The 20,678-nt window shown below is 40.8% G+C and overlaps 2 protein-coding genes across 2 annotated transcripts; both read left to right on the forward strand.

Annotated features, from left to right (window-relative positions):
- Nucleotides 1-2,588: 2,588 nt before the first annotated feature.
- Nucleotides 2,589-12,328, forward strand: LOC147325438 (single-strand DNA endonuclease ASTE1-like). Its single transcript, XM_086299974.1, has 5 exons — nt 2,589-3,810; nt 3,915-4,119; nt 8,907-8,966; nt 9,642-9,807; nt 9,886-12,328. The coding sequence occupies exons 1-5, from the start codon at nt 2,599-2,601 to the stop codon at nt 10,649-10,651; spliced, it is 2,409 nt and encodes an 802-aa protein (XP_086156100.1). The 5' UTR covers nt 2,589-2,598; the 3' UTR covers nt 10,652-12,328.
- A 3,272-nt stretch (nt 12,329-15,600) lies between these two features.
- Nucleotides 15,601-20,472, forward strand: LOC147325439 (single-strand DNA endonuclease ASTE1-like). The gene is made up of 4 exons (XM_086302451.1): nt 15,601-16,841; nt 16,948-17,152; nt 19,102-19,267; nt 19,348-20,472. Exons 1-4 carry the CDS (start codon nt 15,639-15,641, stop codon nt 19,466-19,468), a joined length of 1,695 nt encoding a protein of 564 aa, XP_086158577.1. The 5' UTR covers nt 15,601-15,638; the 3' UTR covers nt 19,469-20,472.
- Nucleotides 20,473-20,678: the final 206 nt, after the last annotated feature.

Raw genomic sequence — 20,678 nt, forward strand, 5'->3', positions numbered from 1 at the left:
AACAAACAAAACAAAACAAATAGACACAGGTACACAGTTGAAGCCCAGAAGTCCCAGTTTTACACTGGGACTTGAACATAGCTTGCACTTGTCGATCTGTGTGAACCCCACGTGGGCATGTGATATGATCTGTGTGTACCAGGTGACCGGTGCACACGTATTTGAGGTTTTGTGAGTGAGTGAGGGAGATGTTACGTGTAGTTTCAGACATTTGGGTGCAAATTTCTCTCCATATTTAATCAACTCCCCACTTTTCTGCTCAGTGAATGAATTGAGCTTTAGCTTATTCTGACAGCATTTTAAACCTGGGCTTGAATGGAGTCAGGGTCATCCTTATACACATGTGGGGTGCTCATTGATGAGCTGGGATCGGTATTTAGTTTTGATAAAGTTCACTGTGGAGTGGAGCCAAACATGGTCAAGATGCACAGAGCTACTTTCCTCCTACCTGAGAAACCTGTCTCAGTGGCAGGATCAGTTCTTACAAACTGCTCTTTCAAGTCCACATCATCTTAGAGAAAGGAAGAAATAGATAAGGAACAAACAGTGCTGTGAACAGTGAAAAGCAATAGGTGGATGCTGGGCCTCTCCAGATGCAGCTGGTGACAGAGACTATCTTTGTTCTTCTTTCTACTGCTTTCATGTGTAACTTACTAACTCAGCTGTTGGTTTTGCAGCCTTGGTGGTTCCTGGGTTATTCTTAATCTTTTAGAGTATGCAATCTTCTGACCACATCTGTACAATGTTTTCCTCTGCTTACTTTCTACATAACAGATGTTCAAGGTGATTACATTAATTGAAATAAACTTTTCATTATTATGCATTAATATTATATTAATATGGCACCGGCTCCCCTCTGGGCTGTGTTCTTTCTCCTCTGCTCTTCTCCCTGTACACCAACTGCTGCACCTCCACCCACCAGTCTGTCAAGCTAATCAAGTTTGCAGATGACACCACTGTTATTGGACTCATCTCGGACGGGGACGAGTCTGCCTACAGGAGGGAGGTTGAACGTCTGGTGTCCTGGTGCAGCCACAACAACCTGGTGCTGAATGCCCAGAAGACAGTGGAGATTATTGTGGACTTCAGGAAGCACACAGCCCCACTCCCCCCCATCATCCTGACTGACACCCCCGTCACCTCTGTGGACTCATTCCGCTTCCTGGGTACCACCATCACCCAGGACCTGAAGTGGGAGCCCACCATCACCTCCGTCATTAAGAAAGCCCAGCAGAGGATGTACTTCCTGAGGCAGCTGAAGAAATTCAACCTGCCAACACGGACGATAATGCAATTCTACACTGCAATCATCGAGTCCATCCTCACCTCCTCCATCACCGTGTGGTACACTGGAGCCACTATCAGGGACAAACAGAGACTGCAGCGTGTTGTGCGCTCTGCTGAGAAGGTGATTGGCTGCAGACTCCCATCTCTGCAGGACCTGTACACCTCCAGGACACTGGGGCGTGCAGCTCGGATCTCAGCTGACCCTTCTCACCCTGGACACAGTCTGTTTGACCTGCTCCCCTCAGGCAGGAGGCTCCGGTCCATTCGCACCAGAACCTCTCGCCATAAGAACAGTTTCTTCCCCTCTGCTGTTGGACACATGAACAATAACCGTATGACTGTTCCCACCACTAACACATGACCCTACGCTGTGTTCACTGCATCATTCCATGTTTGGCACTGATCACCACCTGCACTCATGTATATATCATGTATATATCATGTATATATCTATCTACTTAGCACTTTTAATTCTTATTCTTATTTTCATTTTCTTGTCTATTTAAGCGTAATTTATGACAATATGTTTGCACTGAAGCACCGCAGCAATTTCCTGATGTTGTAAACCTGCTCAACATTTGGCAATAAAACCCTTTCTGATTCTGATTCTAACAAGTATCTCTACTTCTACTTAGGTGACAAATGACTCTAGTTGTTTCACCTCTGATTAGAAACCTAAAAATGTGAATACAAACACACTGCAGTGATTTGCAGCTATTCAAAGCTCATGAGTCAAGATATGAAATGTTGAAATCTTTTGTAAATGTGTTTTACTTCAGTGCAATGCCTGCTCCTCACATAGTCTCCAACAATATCAGGTTTTCTCACAATAATCCGATGACAGTCTGAAGTAATGATTCTCTCTAGCTTATCACAAACACTGTTTTCACTCTGTTATTTAAAAGTATGGGTGAATGCTCTAATGAGTCAATCAATTCATTGTTTCACAGAAAGCCAGTGCACCTGAGTTTGGACTGTTTGTAGTAAAGAAAGGAGAACATGGACTGAATAGGCAGTGTTACAGTGATCAACCCGAGAGATGGTAAAATCGTGCCTTTCTTTAGCAGTGGCTCTCAATTTGAAAAGCTCCTCTTTACAACATAGTTCATTACTGAAAGCCACAAGATGAAGATGAAAGAAATGAAACCAAAAGAGTAACATAGGTATGCTAGATTAGTCAGAGCAGGTGTGACTGGATCTGTCAGTGTGGGTGTGTACCTGTACGATGTTCTAGTAGGTGTATAAATATCTGCAGACACAGAGGCATTAGCACAATAACCACCGCTCACCTTCACCACACTTTAAGCAATAATGGGAATTTTAAAGTTAGAGGACTTGATAGATCAGATACCTTCTCTCTGTGAGGAGGTTAACATAGAAAAAACAGGTCTCATCATTGATGGTGCAGCTCTGTACTATTTTTTGTATTATTACTCTAATCTGAAGCTGGACCAGCGCTGTGGAGGAGATTATCCTGGATTTAAAGATGAGGTCTGTAACTTCTTTAAGACTCTGCAGGACTGTGAAGTCACTCCGTACGTCTTCCTGGATGGAGGCTCAGGATCTGACAAGCGTGAACATCTTGTGTCTCATCTAAAAAAAAAACTGGAAAAAGCAAAGACAGTAGCAGAGACTGAGCTTGGCTGCACTGTACGAAAAAGATACAGGCCTAACGTCTTACCACCTCTGGTCAGAGATGTCTTCATAGAAATCTTGAAGGAGAAAGACATAGAGTTTAAACAGTGTTTAGGAGAGGCAGACCCTGAGATTTTTTCTGCTGCAAATCAGAAACAATGTGCTGTGCTGTCCATTGACACAGATTTCTGCATCTATGATGTGCACAAAGGTTTCCTTCATCTTAAACACTTTGAGTGGAAAAGAAAGAAGGATGGAAATATTCCTGCTAAGCTCTACACACGTTCAAAGTTTTGTGAGCATTTTAAATTGGACCCTGCTCTCATGCCAGTCTTTGCTTCAATAGCAGGAAATGATTGTTCAAGATTAGGTAAAGAAATATTTGCAAATGAATCATCTTCACCTGGCCAAAACAACATCAAACGACTGTATGGTATGCTCACATTTTTAAGCAAATTGAAGCTGGACAGCTGTAATGATTCAGTGAAGAGAGAACAAGCTCTGCAAAATGCTGTAAATCACGTTCGTGAGATCGAGGACAGATCTTTCAAACTCTCCATTCAAAAATATGTTGAACCAACAAAGACTGATTCTGAGCTGCCTTTATGGGTTCTTCAAAAAATTGAGCGTGGAGAACTCACCACTTTCGTCATAAATATTGTGGATCAGAAGACAATGATCCTGCCTGCTCTTGTGGAGGACTTTTCACAGCCAAGCAGTTACACAGCTGCTTACCGTATCAGACAGTACTTCTATGGACTGTTAACTGGAGGTCAGATGTGCACTGAATATGACAGGGATAGAGAAGAGATCAAAGACAAGCGTGTCCCATCAATACTCCTCAGCAGTGATGATCAGAAACAACTGCAACTAGAGCGTCTGCATGAGGTACTGATGTTAATCAATAAATGTGTTTAATTACTCTGACAGGCCATAAACGTGTTTCCGTGGTACACATGAGCATCTTGTCTGTGTGGTACCTCTCTGTGCAGGCTCCTGAAGATTTGCGTCGCAGGGTGTTTGAAGAAGCTCTGCAGGTTCAGACTTTAGACTTAGGAAACATCCCCGACCATCTGAAGCTGCCAGTCTGTGTGACTGTTTTCTGGTTCAAGAGGCTACAACACCACCCAAAACCTGAAACTGTCCACTGCCTCCACGCCCTCCTACTGGGGTTTATGTATCACCATGACAGTCCAGGTAAGTCTCACTGGGTAACATGGTATATATTTCCCAGATAATGGATAGAAAATATACTGTACTACAGGGTGGGCCATTTATATGGCCATTTATATATGGCCATCCAGTATCCGTAGTTTCAGGTGCTGCACATCTCGTATCTTCACACCATAGCCAATTGCCTTCAGATGACCCCAAAGATAAAAGTCTAAGGGGGTCAGATCGGGAGACCTTGGGGGCCATTCAACTGGCCCACGACGACCAATCCACTTTCCAGGAAACTGTTCATCTAGGAATGCTTGGACCTGGCGCCCATAATGTGGTGGTGCACCATCTTGCTGGAAAAACTCAGGGAACGTGCCAGCTTCAGTGCACAAAGAGGGAAACACATCATCATGTAGCAATTTCAAATATCCAGTGGCCTTGAGGTTTCCATTGATGAAAAATGGACCCAGTATCGTTGTACCCCATAAACCACACCAAACCATCACTTTTGTTGTTCCAACAGTCTTGGAGGGATCCATCCAATGTGGGTTAGTGTCAGACCAATAGCGGTGGTTTTGTTTGTTAACTTCACCATTCACATAAAAGTTTGCCTCATCACTGAACAAAATCTTCTGCGTGAACTGAGGGTCCTGTTCCCATTTTTGTTTTGCCCATTCTGCAAATTCTGTGCGCCGATCTGGGTCATCCTCGTTGAGATGCTGCAGCAGCTGGAGTTTGTAAGGGTGTCATTTGTGAGTAGCTAATATCCGCAGAAGGGATGTTGGACTAATGCCACTCTCCAGTGACATGCGGCAAGTGCTACGCTGTGGGCTCTTGCTGAATGAAGCTAGGACAGCCACTGATGTTTCTTCATTAGTGACAGTTTTCTTGCGTCCACATTTTGGCAAATCCAACACTGAACCAGTTTCATGAAACTTAGCAAGCAGTTTGCTAACTGTAGCATGGGAGATAGGTGGTCTCGTAGGGTGTATTGCATTGAAATCTGCTGCAATGACCCGGTTACTGCGTTCACCAGATATCAACACAATTTCAATCCGCTCCTCACGTGTTAACCTCTTCGACATGTCAATGGCTGTGAACAAAGAGAAACCTGTAAATAACTCATGAAAGAATAAAGTTACGTTGAAACCAAGCACACCATTGTTTTTCTTGTGACATTACCAATAAGTTTGATGTGTCACATGGCCCCTCTTCCTATTGAAAAAACAAAAGTTGTATCCAAGATGGCCACCATGGTCACCACCCATCTTGAGGAGTTTGCCCCCTCACATATACTAATGTGCCACAAACAGGACTTTAATATCACCAACCATTCCCATTTTATTACGGTGTATCCATATAAATGGCACACCCTGTACTAAAAGTAGTCACTCACCCATCCAAATCATTGAGTTTAGGTGTTCCAATGACTCTCGTGGTGTAGGGTGTCTGAACTCAAGCTCCTAGGAATGCAGACTGCTCCTACAAACATGAGTAAAAGAATGCTTCGCTCTCAGGAGCGCAGTGAATTCCAGTATGGTACCACGCAACCTGTGTAACAAGTACAGTCGTGAAGTTTCCTGCCTACCAAGGCTATGTCCACATGTACACGGGTACTTTTGTAAACAGAGATTTTCAGTTTTCGTTAAAAAAAAAATCCGGACCACACGTGCAGTTTTGAAAAAATATCTCTGTCCACATCTAAAGGCAAAAAACTATGGAAGCCCGTTTCCGCCACTAAAAAAAAAAAAAAAAAGGATCCATAACTCAAAATTTCGAGTTATTTTCTTGAAATTTCGAGTTATTTTCTCGAAATTTCAAGTTAGTTTCTCGAAATTTCGACATATTAACTCGAAATTTCGATTTATTAACTCAAAATTTTGAGAAAAGCAACTCGAAATTTCGAGTTAGCGCTGCCAATCAGTAATCTACGTGAATGACGTCATTTCCATGTTACCCGGAAGCTGAAGCCCTCAGCTACAAATGCTACAGCTAAGCTACCGGTATTACATCCAGTCGTGAATGCACAGATTGCTGAGTGTTTTCAGCCTGGCTTCACAAATGATGAAATCCCTGTGTTATTAGCTGAATCACATGGTGTTACTATCAGCAAACATACTTTAATTTGTTGGGATCCGTTTTTGAGTGCGCGGTCCTGCGCCATATGCTTCCGGGTAACAAGAAAGCGACCTCATTCACGTATATTTTTGATTGGCAGAGCTAACTCGAAATTTCGAGTTATGGATACTAGCTTTTTTTTTTTTTTAGTGGCGGAAACGGGCTTCCATAAAAAACAAATCAAATGCTGTCAAGAACATGCAAAAAAAAAAAAAAAGGTGGCAAAATAATCCTAACCATGTTGGCCAGTTAAGCACAAACAAAGATGGCACATAAAAGCAGAAAGGAGTCCTATGTGTGGAGGGACAGTGAGGTGGAATTATTCCTCAATATCACGCTGGAATATAAAACAGCAAAAACACATGAAAACACGAACTGGGAGACTTGCCAGGGCCTTTGCAATGCTCCAAACCATGCTTTCAGTCTGTAAAACAAATTCAATGAGCTCGACTTAAGCATAGACCAAAATAGTGTTCGTGAGCAGTGCTTCCCACGGTTGCGTATTCTTTCTTTAGGTAAGGAAGCCATGGGTATGCTGGATCCTCAATAAGGAAAACTGGAATTGCCTCTTTATGTTCCACAGTTCATGCTATTTTTGAAATGTGTGTTCAGCATAGAATTTGCAAAAATATGGGTTTTGTGTACACTGCCTTGCCAACGCAACATCAATAAATTAATACCTTTAGTCACAGGTGGCTTGTATGTTCAGAGAAAACCTCCCCTTCCTGTTAACATGGTCCATAGAATTCATGGATGGTTGCTTTATTTCCACATGGGTCCCATCCACAGGACCAATACACTGAGGAATTCCATAGGCTCAGTAAAACCCTGCTACAAGTTCCTCTACTTTGTACTTGCTGGTAACTGTATAAACACAGGGCCCAAGTGAACAGTAATTGCAGTACAAACTTGTCTTACAATTTTCAACACCACTTGCCTTAATAGTCCGAAAGCGTTTGCAGTCTTGCATAACCTCACTTCATCAGCTAAATAATGCAATGTGCATGCAACTTTTTTTTTTACAACACTGACAGGCAACTTCATTTTGGTTGTTTGGGCTTCAATGTGCAGACGAAGTAGCTCACAAAGAGCCAAAAGTGAAGTCCTCAACATGCAAAAATTCTCTCGCCATTTTTCTGGAAGTACCTCCGTGCTTTCAAAGTTGTCTATCAAGAGGTGGTTCGACCCAGTCTTCGTCCGAAACAGACGACTTTGGCATTGGGATTTGGGTTGTGAGAGCATATGTGTTGAATGTAGAAGCCACAGAAGTAGAAGTTCACTCTGACGCCTCAGTCTTTCTAAATGGAGGGAAAGTAACTCCGTGTGTGTGTATATAAGCGTGAAAAAACTGCAACAGTATTTTGTCTATATCTGCCATTGTAGAAATTTATCTCATGTAAACACAGCGTGAAGTCAAAAATGGCGCACACCTTTGACGTTGGTTGACTAAATCTCAGTTTTCCTCGTCCACACGTAAATGCAAAGAGTTTTAAAAAATCTCAGTTTTCAATGATCCAAAACACCGTTTACGTGTGGACGAAAGGCCCAAACGCATAGAAAAGGCTGCATTTTCAAAAATACCCATGTACATGTGGACGTAGCCTAAAATTCCATAGTCAGCTGTTAGTGGCAGTATAACAAAGTGGGAGCGATAGGGAATGACAGCAACTCACAAAGTAGTAGGCCATGTAAAATTACAGAGTAAGCAGAAGCATTGTGCTCAGAGGTCACCAACTTTGTGCAGACAGTCACTACAGACCTCCAGACTTCGCGTGGCATTCAGATTAGCTCAAGAACAGTGCGTAGAGAGCCCTGTGTAAAGGGTTTCTATGGCGACTAACTGTATCCAAGCTTTGCATCACCAACCACAATGCAAAGAGTGGGATGCAATGGTGTAAAGCAAGCTGCCACTGGACTCTAGAGCAGTGGAGACATGTTATCTAAAGTGATGAATCACACTTCTCTGTCTGGATATCCGACTGATGAGTCTGTTCTTGATGGTGGTCAGGACAACAGTACTTGTCTGACTGCAATGTGCCAAGAGTAAAGTTTGGTGGAGAGGGGATTATGGTGTGGGATTGTTTTTCAGGAGCTGGTCTCATCCCCTTAGTTCCAGTAAAAGGAACTCTTAATGCTTCAGCATACCAATACATTTTGGCCAACTGTGTGGGAACAGTTTGGGGACAACCCCTTCCTGTTCCAACATCGCTGCACATAACTGCACAAAGTAGGTCCATAAAGACATGGATGAGTAGGTTTGATGTGGACAAACTTGACTGACCTGCACAGAGTCCTGACCTCAACCTGACAGAACAACTGTGGGATGATTTACAGTTGAGAGTGCGAGCAAGGCCTACTTGTCCAACATCAGTGACCTTACAATTGTTTTTTATGGAAGAATGGTTAAGAAAAAAACAATATAATGGAGGCTTTCTGATGGCACTTATAAAATTGTGTTGTCCGTCCTACACTGGACGTCACTGCTTATTTATTCTATCTAAGTAATTGCGAATGTGCACCATGAGGGATATCTTTCCCCATGGAAGAAGAATAAAAGGTATTAAAAATGAAAAGAAGGAAATCAAGAAAAGCAAAATGAGGGAAGTTAACTGTTATACAATTTAAAATAAAATCTGGTTTAGCTATCAGCTGTCACTGAAAACAATGAAAAAGTGTCACATGTGAAAGATGTTCCTTCATTTCAGAAGCTAACAGAGAGGTTGAAGCAGCATCGACAGCCTCCTCTCCAAATGATGGGAAACAAGGTGAGCTCATATAGCAGAGACCTTAAGTTATAAACAGTTGTATCTATCAGTATCAACACTCTAAGTACAAGTTTCAAAACTTTAAACTTTCTCAGTTACAAAGATAAGTATATTATTTACAGTTATTCTGGTGTGTCTTGATGAGCTGCTTTGACCCCTGTTGACCTTCAACACCAAACAGGTCGAAAACAGTCTGAGGCTCTAAGCAGGTTAACTTGGGACCAGGCTAGAAGAAGATTGTGAGCATGACAGAGGATGACAGTGGCAAAAACATGTTTCTGGTGAAATGTTGTTAGTTGTTTTTAGTGTTACAAGTGTAATCTGAGTTTTCAATTTTTCAAGATACACAAAAAAAAACTTATTTAACTAAAAAATATTTGTAGATTATAAAGTGTTGGGAAATCAATGTGAAAACTGTGCAGACATGGACATCGTGGACTGTTAATAAATGTAGAATATGAATCACTACTGGCTACACTGAAAGGAAGAGGGCCCACAGAGATGACTCATGCCCTTGCATGTCACAGCAGGTTAAGACTGTAATCAGACATCCTGTAGTCAGAGTTTGTGTGACAGCAGCAGCACTGATGCTTCCACATCAGCCTGAACAAGAAGACAAACTGCTGCTGGTCTCTGGTTCTGTGTCACTGAAACTTTGTCTTATTTTGTCTGTAGAGGACGAGTTTGAGAGGAAGATGAAAGCTTTAAAGGATGCAGCTATCAGGAGGAAATGGCAGCCCCGTGTGGCTCATGCTTTCAGCCAATGGCTGTGCTGCATGAGGCAGAGCCTCCACCTGAACCAGCTGCTGTGTTCCCCTCTACCAGAACCTCAGTGTGCCCGGTAAACACCAGACCAATGATGCGCTCCACAGATGTTTAACACACTTCATCAACTTTAACTGAGATTTTGCTTTATCAGGCTTTACTGTGGACCTCTCCTTCATCGGCTGGCAGATGAAGACACGATTGAAGAAGTACAGAAAACACTGAGAGGAGAAAAGAAGGAATTATATGAATATTTAAAGACGATTTCTTATCCAAAAACTACTGGGGAAGGGCCCTCAAGTGAGGAACAAGTACAGAAGACTGAGATAGAGGAGAACTCAGATGAAGATTCCAAAACCAATCCAGACAATCCACACATTGTGGAAAAAACTCTGCTTATTGGTGATGCTGTACTCAGAGATGTGCAGCTAGAGACTCCAGGAACTGTGATCAATTGCATTCCAGGAGCAAGAGCAGGTGACATTAAAGCTTATCTGAAACTGCTGTTTCAGAATGAACATAGATATGGGAAGATTGTAATTCACGTTGGCAGTAATGACAGCATTTTCTGTCAATCCGAGGTCACTAAAATTAGCATTGCATCAGTTTGTAACTTTGCCAAAAAAATGTCAGACACTGTAGTTTTCTCTGGTCCCCTCCCCTATGAGACCAATGATGTCATCTATAGCCGCATGCTGTCATTGAACCACTGGCTGTCTGCATGGTGTTCAGAAAACAGCGTGAAATTCTTAGATAACTGGCAAACCTTCTGGGAAAACCCTGATCTTATTGTGGAAGATGGCATCCATCCCACTTTGGATGGTGCAGCTCTCCTTTCTAGACGTCTGGATGAATTTATACAGAATTTGGACAAGAAAGCCGAGTTAGGGTCTGTTGTCATAGAGACTGTGACTCCATAACACCAAAGAGTCAAAACAGCTAAATGTGGTTTACTAAATATATTATTTTTACAGTAGACGTTAAGAACACAGAGAAATGAAGTGATGCAGGTTTAAGAGATTAATGGCTTCCTTATATTTTTGGATAAACATGATGACGTTTTTAAAACTTAAAGTAATGCAGAAATAAAACACAATCCTGCCTCAACATTTAATACAGCAAGAAGAAAAGAACAAAATCAGGGAAATAAAGAGCTGTCAGTTTGGTTTGTTTTACTTCTTTCAGTCAGGTGATTGAGCTGCACTAACTCAAATATAGTTTATGAGCAGCAGGAAACTGAAGAAAACAGGAACATGGATGCCAGTCAGGTGTTTAATGAGCAGCTGAGAGAGGAAAGGAGGAGCCTTTCAAGAATTTATCAGACAAATCATTTGGTATAGACAAGTTTTTTTTGTAAAATCAAACACCTTTTGGAGAGTATTCTCATCCAGAAAAACTGTAGTCTCTGTCAGATCCGGTCCTCTTTAAATTTTAGCATGTTGATGGTAAAAATGTCTTTATCTTACCCGTTCAGCTGGTGCTGTGCCTTCTGGAGTATTTTTGTTGCTTCAAGGCCTTAACAGAGCTCATTTGCAGACTCTTAGGAGTAATCCTGTTTTTTCTGCATCTGAGGCTGAATCTCAGGTGGTGTCTGTAATCAGCCATCTTACATTCTGTTTGCTCATACTGACATACAGCCCCTAATCCTGTTAACTCTGTGATTTCATGCTGTTCTCCGGTGATTTTCTTTTCATCAGATCCCCCCCACCCCACCCCCCCTTTATGCTCAGTTTAACAAATACAAACTTGGACCAGCCTCAGTTTTGCTAGTTCAGGAAATAAAAGGTGATGAAAAATAAATACATTGTTTTGCTCTGTCTAATGTCCCTGTGTGTGTGTGTGTGTGTGTGTGTGTTTCACTGGTGTTTGATTGTAGGGGTGTTTGTTTCTGTTACGGCCCTAGCAGGGCCTTCTCCTGAAGTTGCCTGTGTGGGCGTGTCCTACGTATGTCCTGCCTGAGCTGCCACCTTTTTGCTTTTGAACAGCTGACTCCCATCAGCATTTAAAGGTATTTAAGGCAGGAGAACAGTGAGCTCTGGTTGTTGCAGCTAGAGAGCTATGTTTGGTGATTGTTTACGCCTGCTCTGTGGAGAGGAGTGTTTGGTGACCAAACTTTTTTTTTTTTTTCTTTTTATTTACTTTTCAGTTTTCTGACCAATGTCTGAGTTGTTTGTTTCTTTAACTGGTCATAGCGGCTTGTCCTTCTCTTTTAGTTGAGTTATTAATAGAAACTTAAATAAAACTCTTTAATTTAACCCTTTTGCCTCCCTATCTCCTTTTTCTGACTGGGACACATTTTGTCAATTTTCCTGATCACCTGGACCCTTTTAATAGAACGTGTCATTGATGATCAATAAAGTCGGGTGAGCACAGTTTGTGTTGCATCTTGTGCTGCTGTTGTACAAGGTTAATGCTGTGTGTGTGTGTGTGTTGCATGTCATTTGTATCTCCATGCTGTAGCCCGTACCTCATCAAGTACAGGAGACATGTTGTTAGGAGTTTTATGCTTTATGAGTTTGTAAATACTAATTTACAGTCTAAGTAATAAATTGTTTTAAAAGAATGTTTTCTATTTTGTTTTGGGATTGGTCAGAAAAACGTAGTGGGATATAAAATGTTGGAATAAAAAACAAAATAAAATTTAAATTATCATTCGAATTTGTTATTTTTCAACTGCGTTATGGACAACAAATTTGAAAATATGATTTTGGAGGTTTTTTTGTTCACTAATATCATCAAGGATTAATATTTTTATGAGTCCACATTATACTATTGAGTTCAAGTTACTCAACATCCTTATGTGCCCCATCATTTTTATTGCAGTTTAACCAACATGTAAAAGATTTATGACACAGAAATCACATGTAACACCATGAACAATGTTACAGAGTTTACCGGGCACATTAGCAGGAAAAAAGAAAATATTATTTAAGATAAAGACATTTTATTTTCTCTTTTTGTTTGCATAAATATCAATACCTTTTGTCTTGGCACTGCTTCTCAGACTATAACCTCATGTAACACTGATGAAGTGCTAATGAATTCATAGAAACCAGGTATTAAGCTAGATATTGTGCGATTATCAGTTGCCTCGATCGTTAGACTTAAGAAGGGCTACTGGAGCTGATGTTCAATAATCAATAAATAAACACAACACAAAACGATTGTGCAGGTACCATGTCTGCACAAAAGCAAGGAAAAATAACAAGAAAGGAAAAGTAAAATAACTTAAGTTTCTCCTACTGGAGCAGTTCAATCAAGCTTCATCATATTTTCTAGTCTTTGGCTTGGAATGAAGTTGGTTTGGAAACATATTTGGCGATGTTTCATCTCCTGCTTTGTGTTTATCTAGGTGCCCCACACTTTGGGAACCTCTGATCTAAACATGGCTGCTCGAAGGCCAGCTAGGATCCCTGTGGACCTTGCCCTACAAATGATCCAGGACCTGTGTTGCCAACTTAGCGACTTTGTCGCTATATTTAGTGAGTTTTCAGACCCCCATAGCGACTTATTTTTCTAAAAAGCGACTAGCGACAAATCTGGCGACTTTTTCTGGTGTTATTGGAGACTTATTTATGACAACTTTTTGACGTGAAAGTGTGTATCACTCTTAATCTCAACAAGCAGCAGGTGCTGCCGTGGGCACCTCACCCGTGCCAAAGCGCTCACAGGTGGAGGATAGTCCTCCCCCAGCTGCTATCAGGGCAGAAGACGTTCACACCTCCAAATGAATCGTGCATGAGTGAAGCCGCTGCTCCCGTAATGACTGTAACGCAGTCACTTCTTCTTTTACTGTTATGATGTTTTGTGGATCACAAGATTTAAAACTACTTATAAATGCAAACAAACACACAAAGTAACTTCACCAGAGAGCCTATTTCGGGTCACTTTTTTCTTGCTCCAAGCCCGGATAAAGGAGGAGGGTTGGAATTGAGACATTAAAAAAAATAATTGATAAAAGACATTTAATTTGTAGTTCTGAACACAAACATGTTTTGACGCCTGATTGATTGATTGCTAAGTGCTAAAATGTGAATGAAAATAAAAAAATGTACATGTCAAAAATGAAATTACTCTTTTGTTTGAACAAGATATATCATCTTAACCAAAATGAGAGAAATGTCTTTAGTTTATTGCAAAAAAGCATTGATTTTTTGTGAAGACTTAGGTAGTGATACAAAAACTGCAATTTCTTAAAATTAATGAAAAAATACGTAAAAATGCAAATGGCCTCATGTCATATATGTGTTTTATGAGGAACACCTGGAATATGAATATATTACAACTCTTTGTTTTAAAGATTTTGAAGAATAACACCCAGTTTATTGCAAAAACAGATTTTATTTGGGGTCATTTTTGACCCCACAAAAAGAAAGAGCGTAGGTATTGGTAGGTTGTGCATCCAAGGGTTAAAGCTTACATGTAAGTGCTCATGTTTTTAAATCACACATTGCATACATGAGACTTGGGCTTTTTCATATTGTGAAACCTGCTGCTAAACGAACTGAGGTAAACTGTGTTAAAGGTTACATGAACATCCTCTGCAGGTAATGCAGGATAAACAGGTTAGTTTGCTGCACTGTGATGGATTCAAAGTAAAGAACTGTGTGTGACTGCTGCACAGTGTCGGTGGTTTCATGGTCACAGGTAGGTTACATGAAGTGTAGCAGAGATTCACATGAATTTAACTATGCTACTACTACTATTACTATGTAAGTAATAGATATATGTAAATATTAATATACACATGTACATGTCTATACTACATGTACACTAAATATACATACGTATACATATACCTGCACACATCCATACAAATAAAAGGTGCATTTTGCATGAAGCGTGTCCATGAATGTCCAGAATGTCCTGTGACTCATGATATTGTGATTGAGGAGTTATAGAATCAAAATGCTGTTGGAATGAATTCTCTGCGAAAGCGAGGGTGTTTCATCCAAACATTCATTCTAGGATCACCCAAAAGCTTAAAATTAGACTCACAAATGTGTACAATGATTTGTGTGTAACTTTTCAGGAAATGCGTGCTTCAATCCACACACAAATAATCAATATAAACACATGTAAGACTATATTACAAATGCGTAAATCCACACCTGAGTAAATACTGATCAATAACGCACAATTTATTAAGTTTAGCTTCATGAATATGATAACTTTCTCTTTTAGCACCGTTTGTTCCTCATCTATTTCTGCCTTTCTTTGTGTGACTGTTACTTTTATCTGAAAACACAGTCGTGTGTATTTCTACATCGCTATCTTTCTTTTAAAAAAAATAGTGTTTTTTCATGTATAACTTAGTAGCTCAGCTGTCGACTTGTTTGCAGCCTTGGTGGTTCGGGGTTATTATTAAGATCTTCTGACCACAGCTGTACAGTGTTTTTCTTTGCTTATGTTCTACATAAAAGATGATCAGAGTGATTACATTCATTGAAATAAAATTTGTATTATTATCTATTGATATTATATTAATATTGCATTTGTAACAGAAGTATCTCCACTTCTATTTCTCTCAATAATCAGAAGACAGTCCGAGGTAATGATTCTGTCTAACTTATCACTAACACCGTTTTTACTCTGTCATTTAAAAGTATGGGTGAATGCTCTGACGGGTCGAGAACCAATTAATTGTTTCACAAAAAGCCAGGGCACCTGAGTTTACTTGAAATCAAATCAAATCAAATGAAATAAAACAGAAGACCACGACATGAAGATAAAAGAAATGAAACCAAAGAGTAACATAGGTATGTTAGATTAGTCAGAACAGGTGTGACTGGTTTTGTCAGTGTGGGTGTGTACCTGTATGATGTTCTAGCAGGTGTGTAAATATCTGCAGACACAGAGGCATTAGCACAATAACCACTGCTCACCTTCACAACACTTTAAGGAATCATGGAGGTTTCAACCTTAAAGAAAATGATAGATGATTTGTGTCTCTATGAAGAGGTTAACATAGAAAAAACAGGTCTCATCATTGATGGTGCAGCTCTGTACTATTCTTTGTATTATACGTCTGATCCAAAGCTGGACCAGCGCTGTGGAGGAGATTATCCTGGATTCAAAGATGAGGTCTGTAACTTCTTTAAGACTCTGCAGGACTGTGAAGTCACTCCGTACGTCTTCCTGGATGGAGGCTCAGGGCCTGAGAAGCGTGAACATCTTGTGTCTCGTCTAAAACATAAACTGGAAAAAGCAAAGACAGTAGCAGAGAGTGAGCCTGACGCTGCACCACAAGGATGTAACGTCTTACCACCTCTGGTAAAAGATGTCTTCATAGAAATCTTGAAGGAGAAAGACATCATGTTTGAACAGTGTTTAGGAGAGGCAGACCCTGAAGTTGTTTCTGCTGCAAATCAGAAACAATGTGCTGTGCTGTCCATTGATAAGGATTTTTACATCTTTGATTTGTGCAAAGGTTTCCTTCATCTTGACAACTTTGAGTGGAAAAGCAAAGGGGATGAAAAAATTCCTGCTAAGCTCTACACACGTTCAAAGTTTTGTGAGCATTTCAAATTAGACCCTGCTCTCATGCCAGTCTTTGCTTCAATAGCAGGAAATGATTATTCAAGATTAAAAGACAATGGTACCTTTGCAAATGAATCATCTTCACCTGGTGAGTACAGCATTAAAAGACTGGATGGTATGCTCAGCTTTTTAACTAAAGCGAATCTGGATGGTTTGAACGACTCACAGAAGAGAGAACGTGCTCTGAGTCAAGCTTTAAATCATGTTGGTAAAAAAGAGAACCAAACTTTCAAACTCTCCATTCAAAAATATGTTCAACCAGAAAAAAAATGTCTTGAGTTGCCGACATGGGTGAGTAAAAAAGTTGAGAGTGGAGAAATCACCACTTTCGTCATAAGTGTTTTAGATCAGAAGACTATTCTGCTGCCTGCTCTTGTGGAGGACTTTTCACAGCGCAGTAGTTACACAGCTGCTTACCCCATCAGACAGTACTTCTATGGACTGTTAACTGGAGGTCAGATGTGCACTGAATATGACAGGGATAGAGAAGAGATCAAAGACAAACGTGTCCCATCAATACTCCTCAGCAGTGATGAACAGAAACAACTGAAATTACAGCGTCTACATAAGGTACTGAGGTTAATCATGAAATATGTGTTTAATTACTCTGACAGGTCATAGATGTGTTTCCGTGGTACACGTGAGCATCTTGTCTGTGTGGTACCTCTCTGTGCAGGCTCCTGAGGGTTTGCGTCGCAGAGTGTTTGAAGAAGCTCTGCAGGTTCAGACTTCAGCCTTAGAAAACATCCCCGACCATCTGAAGCTGCCAGTCTGTGTGACTGTTTTCTGGTTCAAGAGGCTACAACACCACCCAAAACCTGAAACTGTCCACTGCCTCCACGCCCTCCTGTTGGGGTTTGTGTTTGACCAACATGGTCCAGGTAAGTCTTACTTGATACAATGATGGATATTTACAATGAAATGCATAGTTACATGTAGGGCTGCTCGATTATGGCAAAAATGATAATCACGATTATTTTCACTGAAATTGAGATCTCGATTATTTGACGATATTTATTTAACAATAAGAATGTATTGAATAGTGACTTTGAAGATTGTCAAAAAATAATATAAAATAGTGTGCAAATACTGATAACAGTGCAAATGTTTGCAATATAAAAAATAAATGAAAAATGTAAACATCTATGTTTAGTGAACTTTGCAGTGTTGCTCTGTGGTGCAGCTACGACACTGTAGCAAAGTTTACACACTATGTCTACTTGATCCACGTCTGACTCCGCGAACCCATAATGTTTCCACACCACTGAAGTTTTTTTTACCTCTCTTTTCAACCAGGAGCAGTCACTCTCCTCTCCAAATAATAATGGATTGGATTTATATAGCGCTTTTTCAAGGCACCCAAAGCGCTTTACAATGCCATTATTCATTCACTCTCACATTCACACACTGGTGGAGGTAAGCTACGGTTGTAGCCACAGCTGCCCTGGGGCAGACTGACAGAAGCGAGGCTGCCATATCGCACCATCGGCCCTCTGGCCAACACCAGTAGGGTAAAGTGTCTTGCCCAAGGACACAACGACCAGGACAGAGAGCCCGGGGATTGAACCGGCGACCTTCCAGTTACAAATGCACTTCCCAACCCCCTGAGCCACGGTCGTCCCAAATAACTTCTGCTTAGCTTTCCGAGCTTCCCTCGGGTCCTCTTAATCAACGGTCCCCAACCCCCGGGCCTCGGACCGGTCCATGAGTCGTTTGGTACCGGGCCACGAGAGTTGAGGCTCAGGTGTGAAATGTGTGATTTTCAGGGTTTTTATCGGTTTTCAGCGTTATTTTGTTATTGTTTTTATCGTTTACTCGGTTTTCCTTGGTCTTTTCACGTGTGTTATGAATAAATTTACCGGTACCAGTACTAGTTTTATTTTGTTGTATTTATCCGCGACACCTTAAAGGCCGGTCCGTGAAAATATTGTCGGGCATAAACCGGTCCGTGGCACAAAAAAGGTTGGGGACCGCTGCTCTAAATGACTGAACAGCAGGTCATCTAACAGCTGCTCCTCAGCTTCCTGTTTGTGTGACATCATCATGCTCTCGTTGTTTCAAACAGGAGCCGTGTGGCTGATGGCGTCATCAATCTCACACAAAGCTGGTAAGGTGTTGGAGAGATTATGCACCACTTTATGTGATCTCATGGCAGTGAAGGCATAAACCAACATCAAAAAGCCGCAACAACACCTCACTCTCATTGGTTGCTCTGTGAGTGATGTCATGAACAGAGAAAGAGGTTCTGATCTAGACCACTAGTTGGTAAACCTCATCATGTGATAAAAGGAAAGCTAATGAGCTGCTGCTAACTGACTGCTGTCATAAAAGAGGCATCGCTATTCAATAAACAATAATCAGTGATTAATTAATTGTTGTGACACGTGTTCGAAATGCAGAGAGGTGCGCTCGATTTGCCACAGGGAGCAGCGCGAGAGTAAAGCACGAGGGAGGGGCTAATAATCGACTCAGTCATTTTTAATGATCGTTGAAAGCCCAGATTGTAATCGAGATTAAAATTCGATTAATTGAGCAGCCCTAGCTACATGTCACTTTATTAGGAACACCTGTGACAGCTCTGCCATTCTGATGAAATTTCTACAGTTTCAGCTCCATAAATCTGATTATTCTGTTTATTATTCACAGTCAGCTGTCAGCAGGTTAGTCTCTCTGAAAGCAGTCAGCAGATGGACTGTAATCAGACATCCTGTAGTCAGAGTTTGTGTGACAGCAGCAGCACTGATGCTTCCACATCAGCCTGAACAAGAAGACAAACTGCTGCTGGTCTCTGGTTCTGTGTCACTGAAACTTTGTCTTATTTTGTCTGTAGAGGACGAGTTTGAGAGGAAGATGAAAGCTTTAAAGGATGCAGCTATCAGGAGGAAATGGCAGCCCCGTGTGGCTCATGCTTTCAGCCAATGGCTGTGCTGCATGAGGCAGAGCCTCCACCTGAACCAGCTGCTGTGTTCCCCTCTACCAGAACCTCAGTGTGCCCGGTAAACACCAGACCAATGATGCGCTCCACAGATGTTTAACACACTTCATCAACTTTAACTGAGATTTTCTGCTTTGTCAGGCTTTACTGTGGACCTCTCCTTCATCGGCTGGCAGATGAAGACACGATTGAAGAAGTACAGAAAACACTGAGAGGAGAAAAGAAGGAATTGTATGAGAACCTAAAGACTGTTTGTCATTAACTTTTTGGAAAGGGATCCTGTGTCCTTTTCCCCTTTTACTTTATTTTTACTGCATCCTCTGTATGCTCTTTTTTTAAAAGATCTTCAGATGTGACATGAAGCCATACTGAAAACAGATGATAAGTATACAGGTCAAATAGTTTATATTTAAATTTAATTTTTTGTTCTTTATTTTTTCTGCACGATTGAATGAAGTGTTTGAAGTAGAGGATTTAGCGGTACAACTAAGGGTCAAAGGTCATTTTATTTCTATATGTTGGTAAATCAGTTTTTTTTCTCGGTATAAGCTAAACTCAAGAAAACGTAAAACAGTTCAAGACAGTAAAAAGTAGCTCTTTTCAACAATTTGTCTCTAATAATGACTGAACACAAAAGCCAAGAACAGAATAGTATCACAACACTGTCATCATAAAAACAAGAAAGATGAACACGAATCAAAAACCCAAAGCCCTCAAAACAGGACGAGTGTGTGATTAAATCTGTGAGAATTTCATTTTCCCCACCAGCACTGATCTGATCTGATTTTATATTCATGTTTGTTCATAAATAATATTCATGAGCCTGAACTTTTTGTCGCTCAGTGATGCAGCTCTGAGTCAGACACAGCAGTTACAAACAAAAATGATCAGAGTTCATTCATATTCATGAATTTGAGCACTGATGATCCACGAGTTATATTTTAACTCTTCATTTATAAAAGTAATTCTTTAACATTTGCCTTAAACTTGTCCTCTCTGTTTCTCCTGCTGCAGCTGGTGATCTTTAAATGTTGGGACTGTTGATTCGTTCTATCCCTGCAAATTACTATATGACTTATTTCTAAGTGATTCTTGTTCCTACGCTGCACGGCTACACCTGATCTTAGGGTTCCTCCACCTACCAAATCCCACTTTAACCCCTGCTGATAAACGATCTTAGGCTATTGTGTCCAAGCAACATCAAGAATTTAAGAACCTGTGTGCAGAAACAGAGTAACGAAAAATATGTGATGTGTTAAGTATATACAGTGGGGCAAAAAAGTATTTAGTCAGCCACCGATTGTGCAAGTTCCCCCACCTAAAATGATGACAGAGGTCAGTAATTTGCACCAGAGGTACACTTCAACTGTGAGAGACAGAATGTGAAAAAAAAATCCATGAATCCACATGGTAGGATTTGTAAAGAATTTATTCGTAAATCAGGGTGGAAAATAAGTATTTGGTCAATAACA

Source organism: Aulonocara sp. 'chitande type north' Nkhata Bay, linkage group LG7, assembly GCF_057382095.1.
Source record: "Aulonocara sp. 'chitande type north' Nkhata Bay isolate Kocher_YH1m ecotype deep benthic linkage group LG7, A_spYH_male_GT1.1, whole genome shotgun sequence".
Taxonomy (NCBI): domain Eukaryota; kingdom Metazoa; phylum Chordata; class Actinopteri; order Cichliformes; family Cichlidae; genus Aulonocara; species Aulonocara sp. 'chitande type north' Nkhata Bay.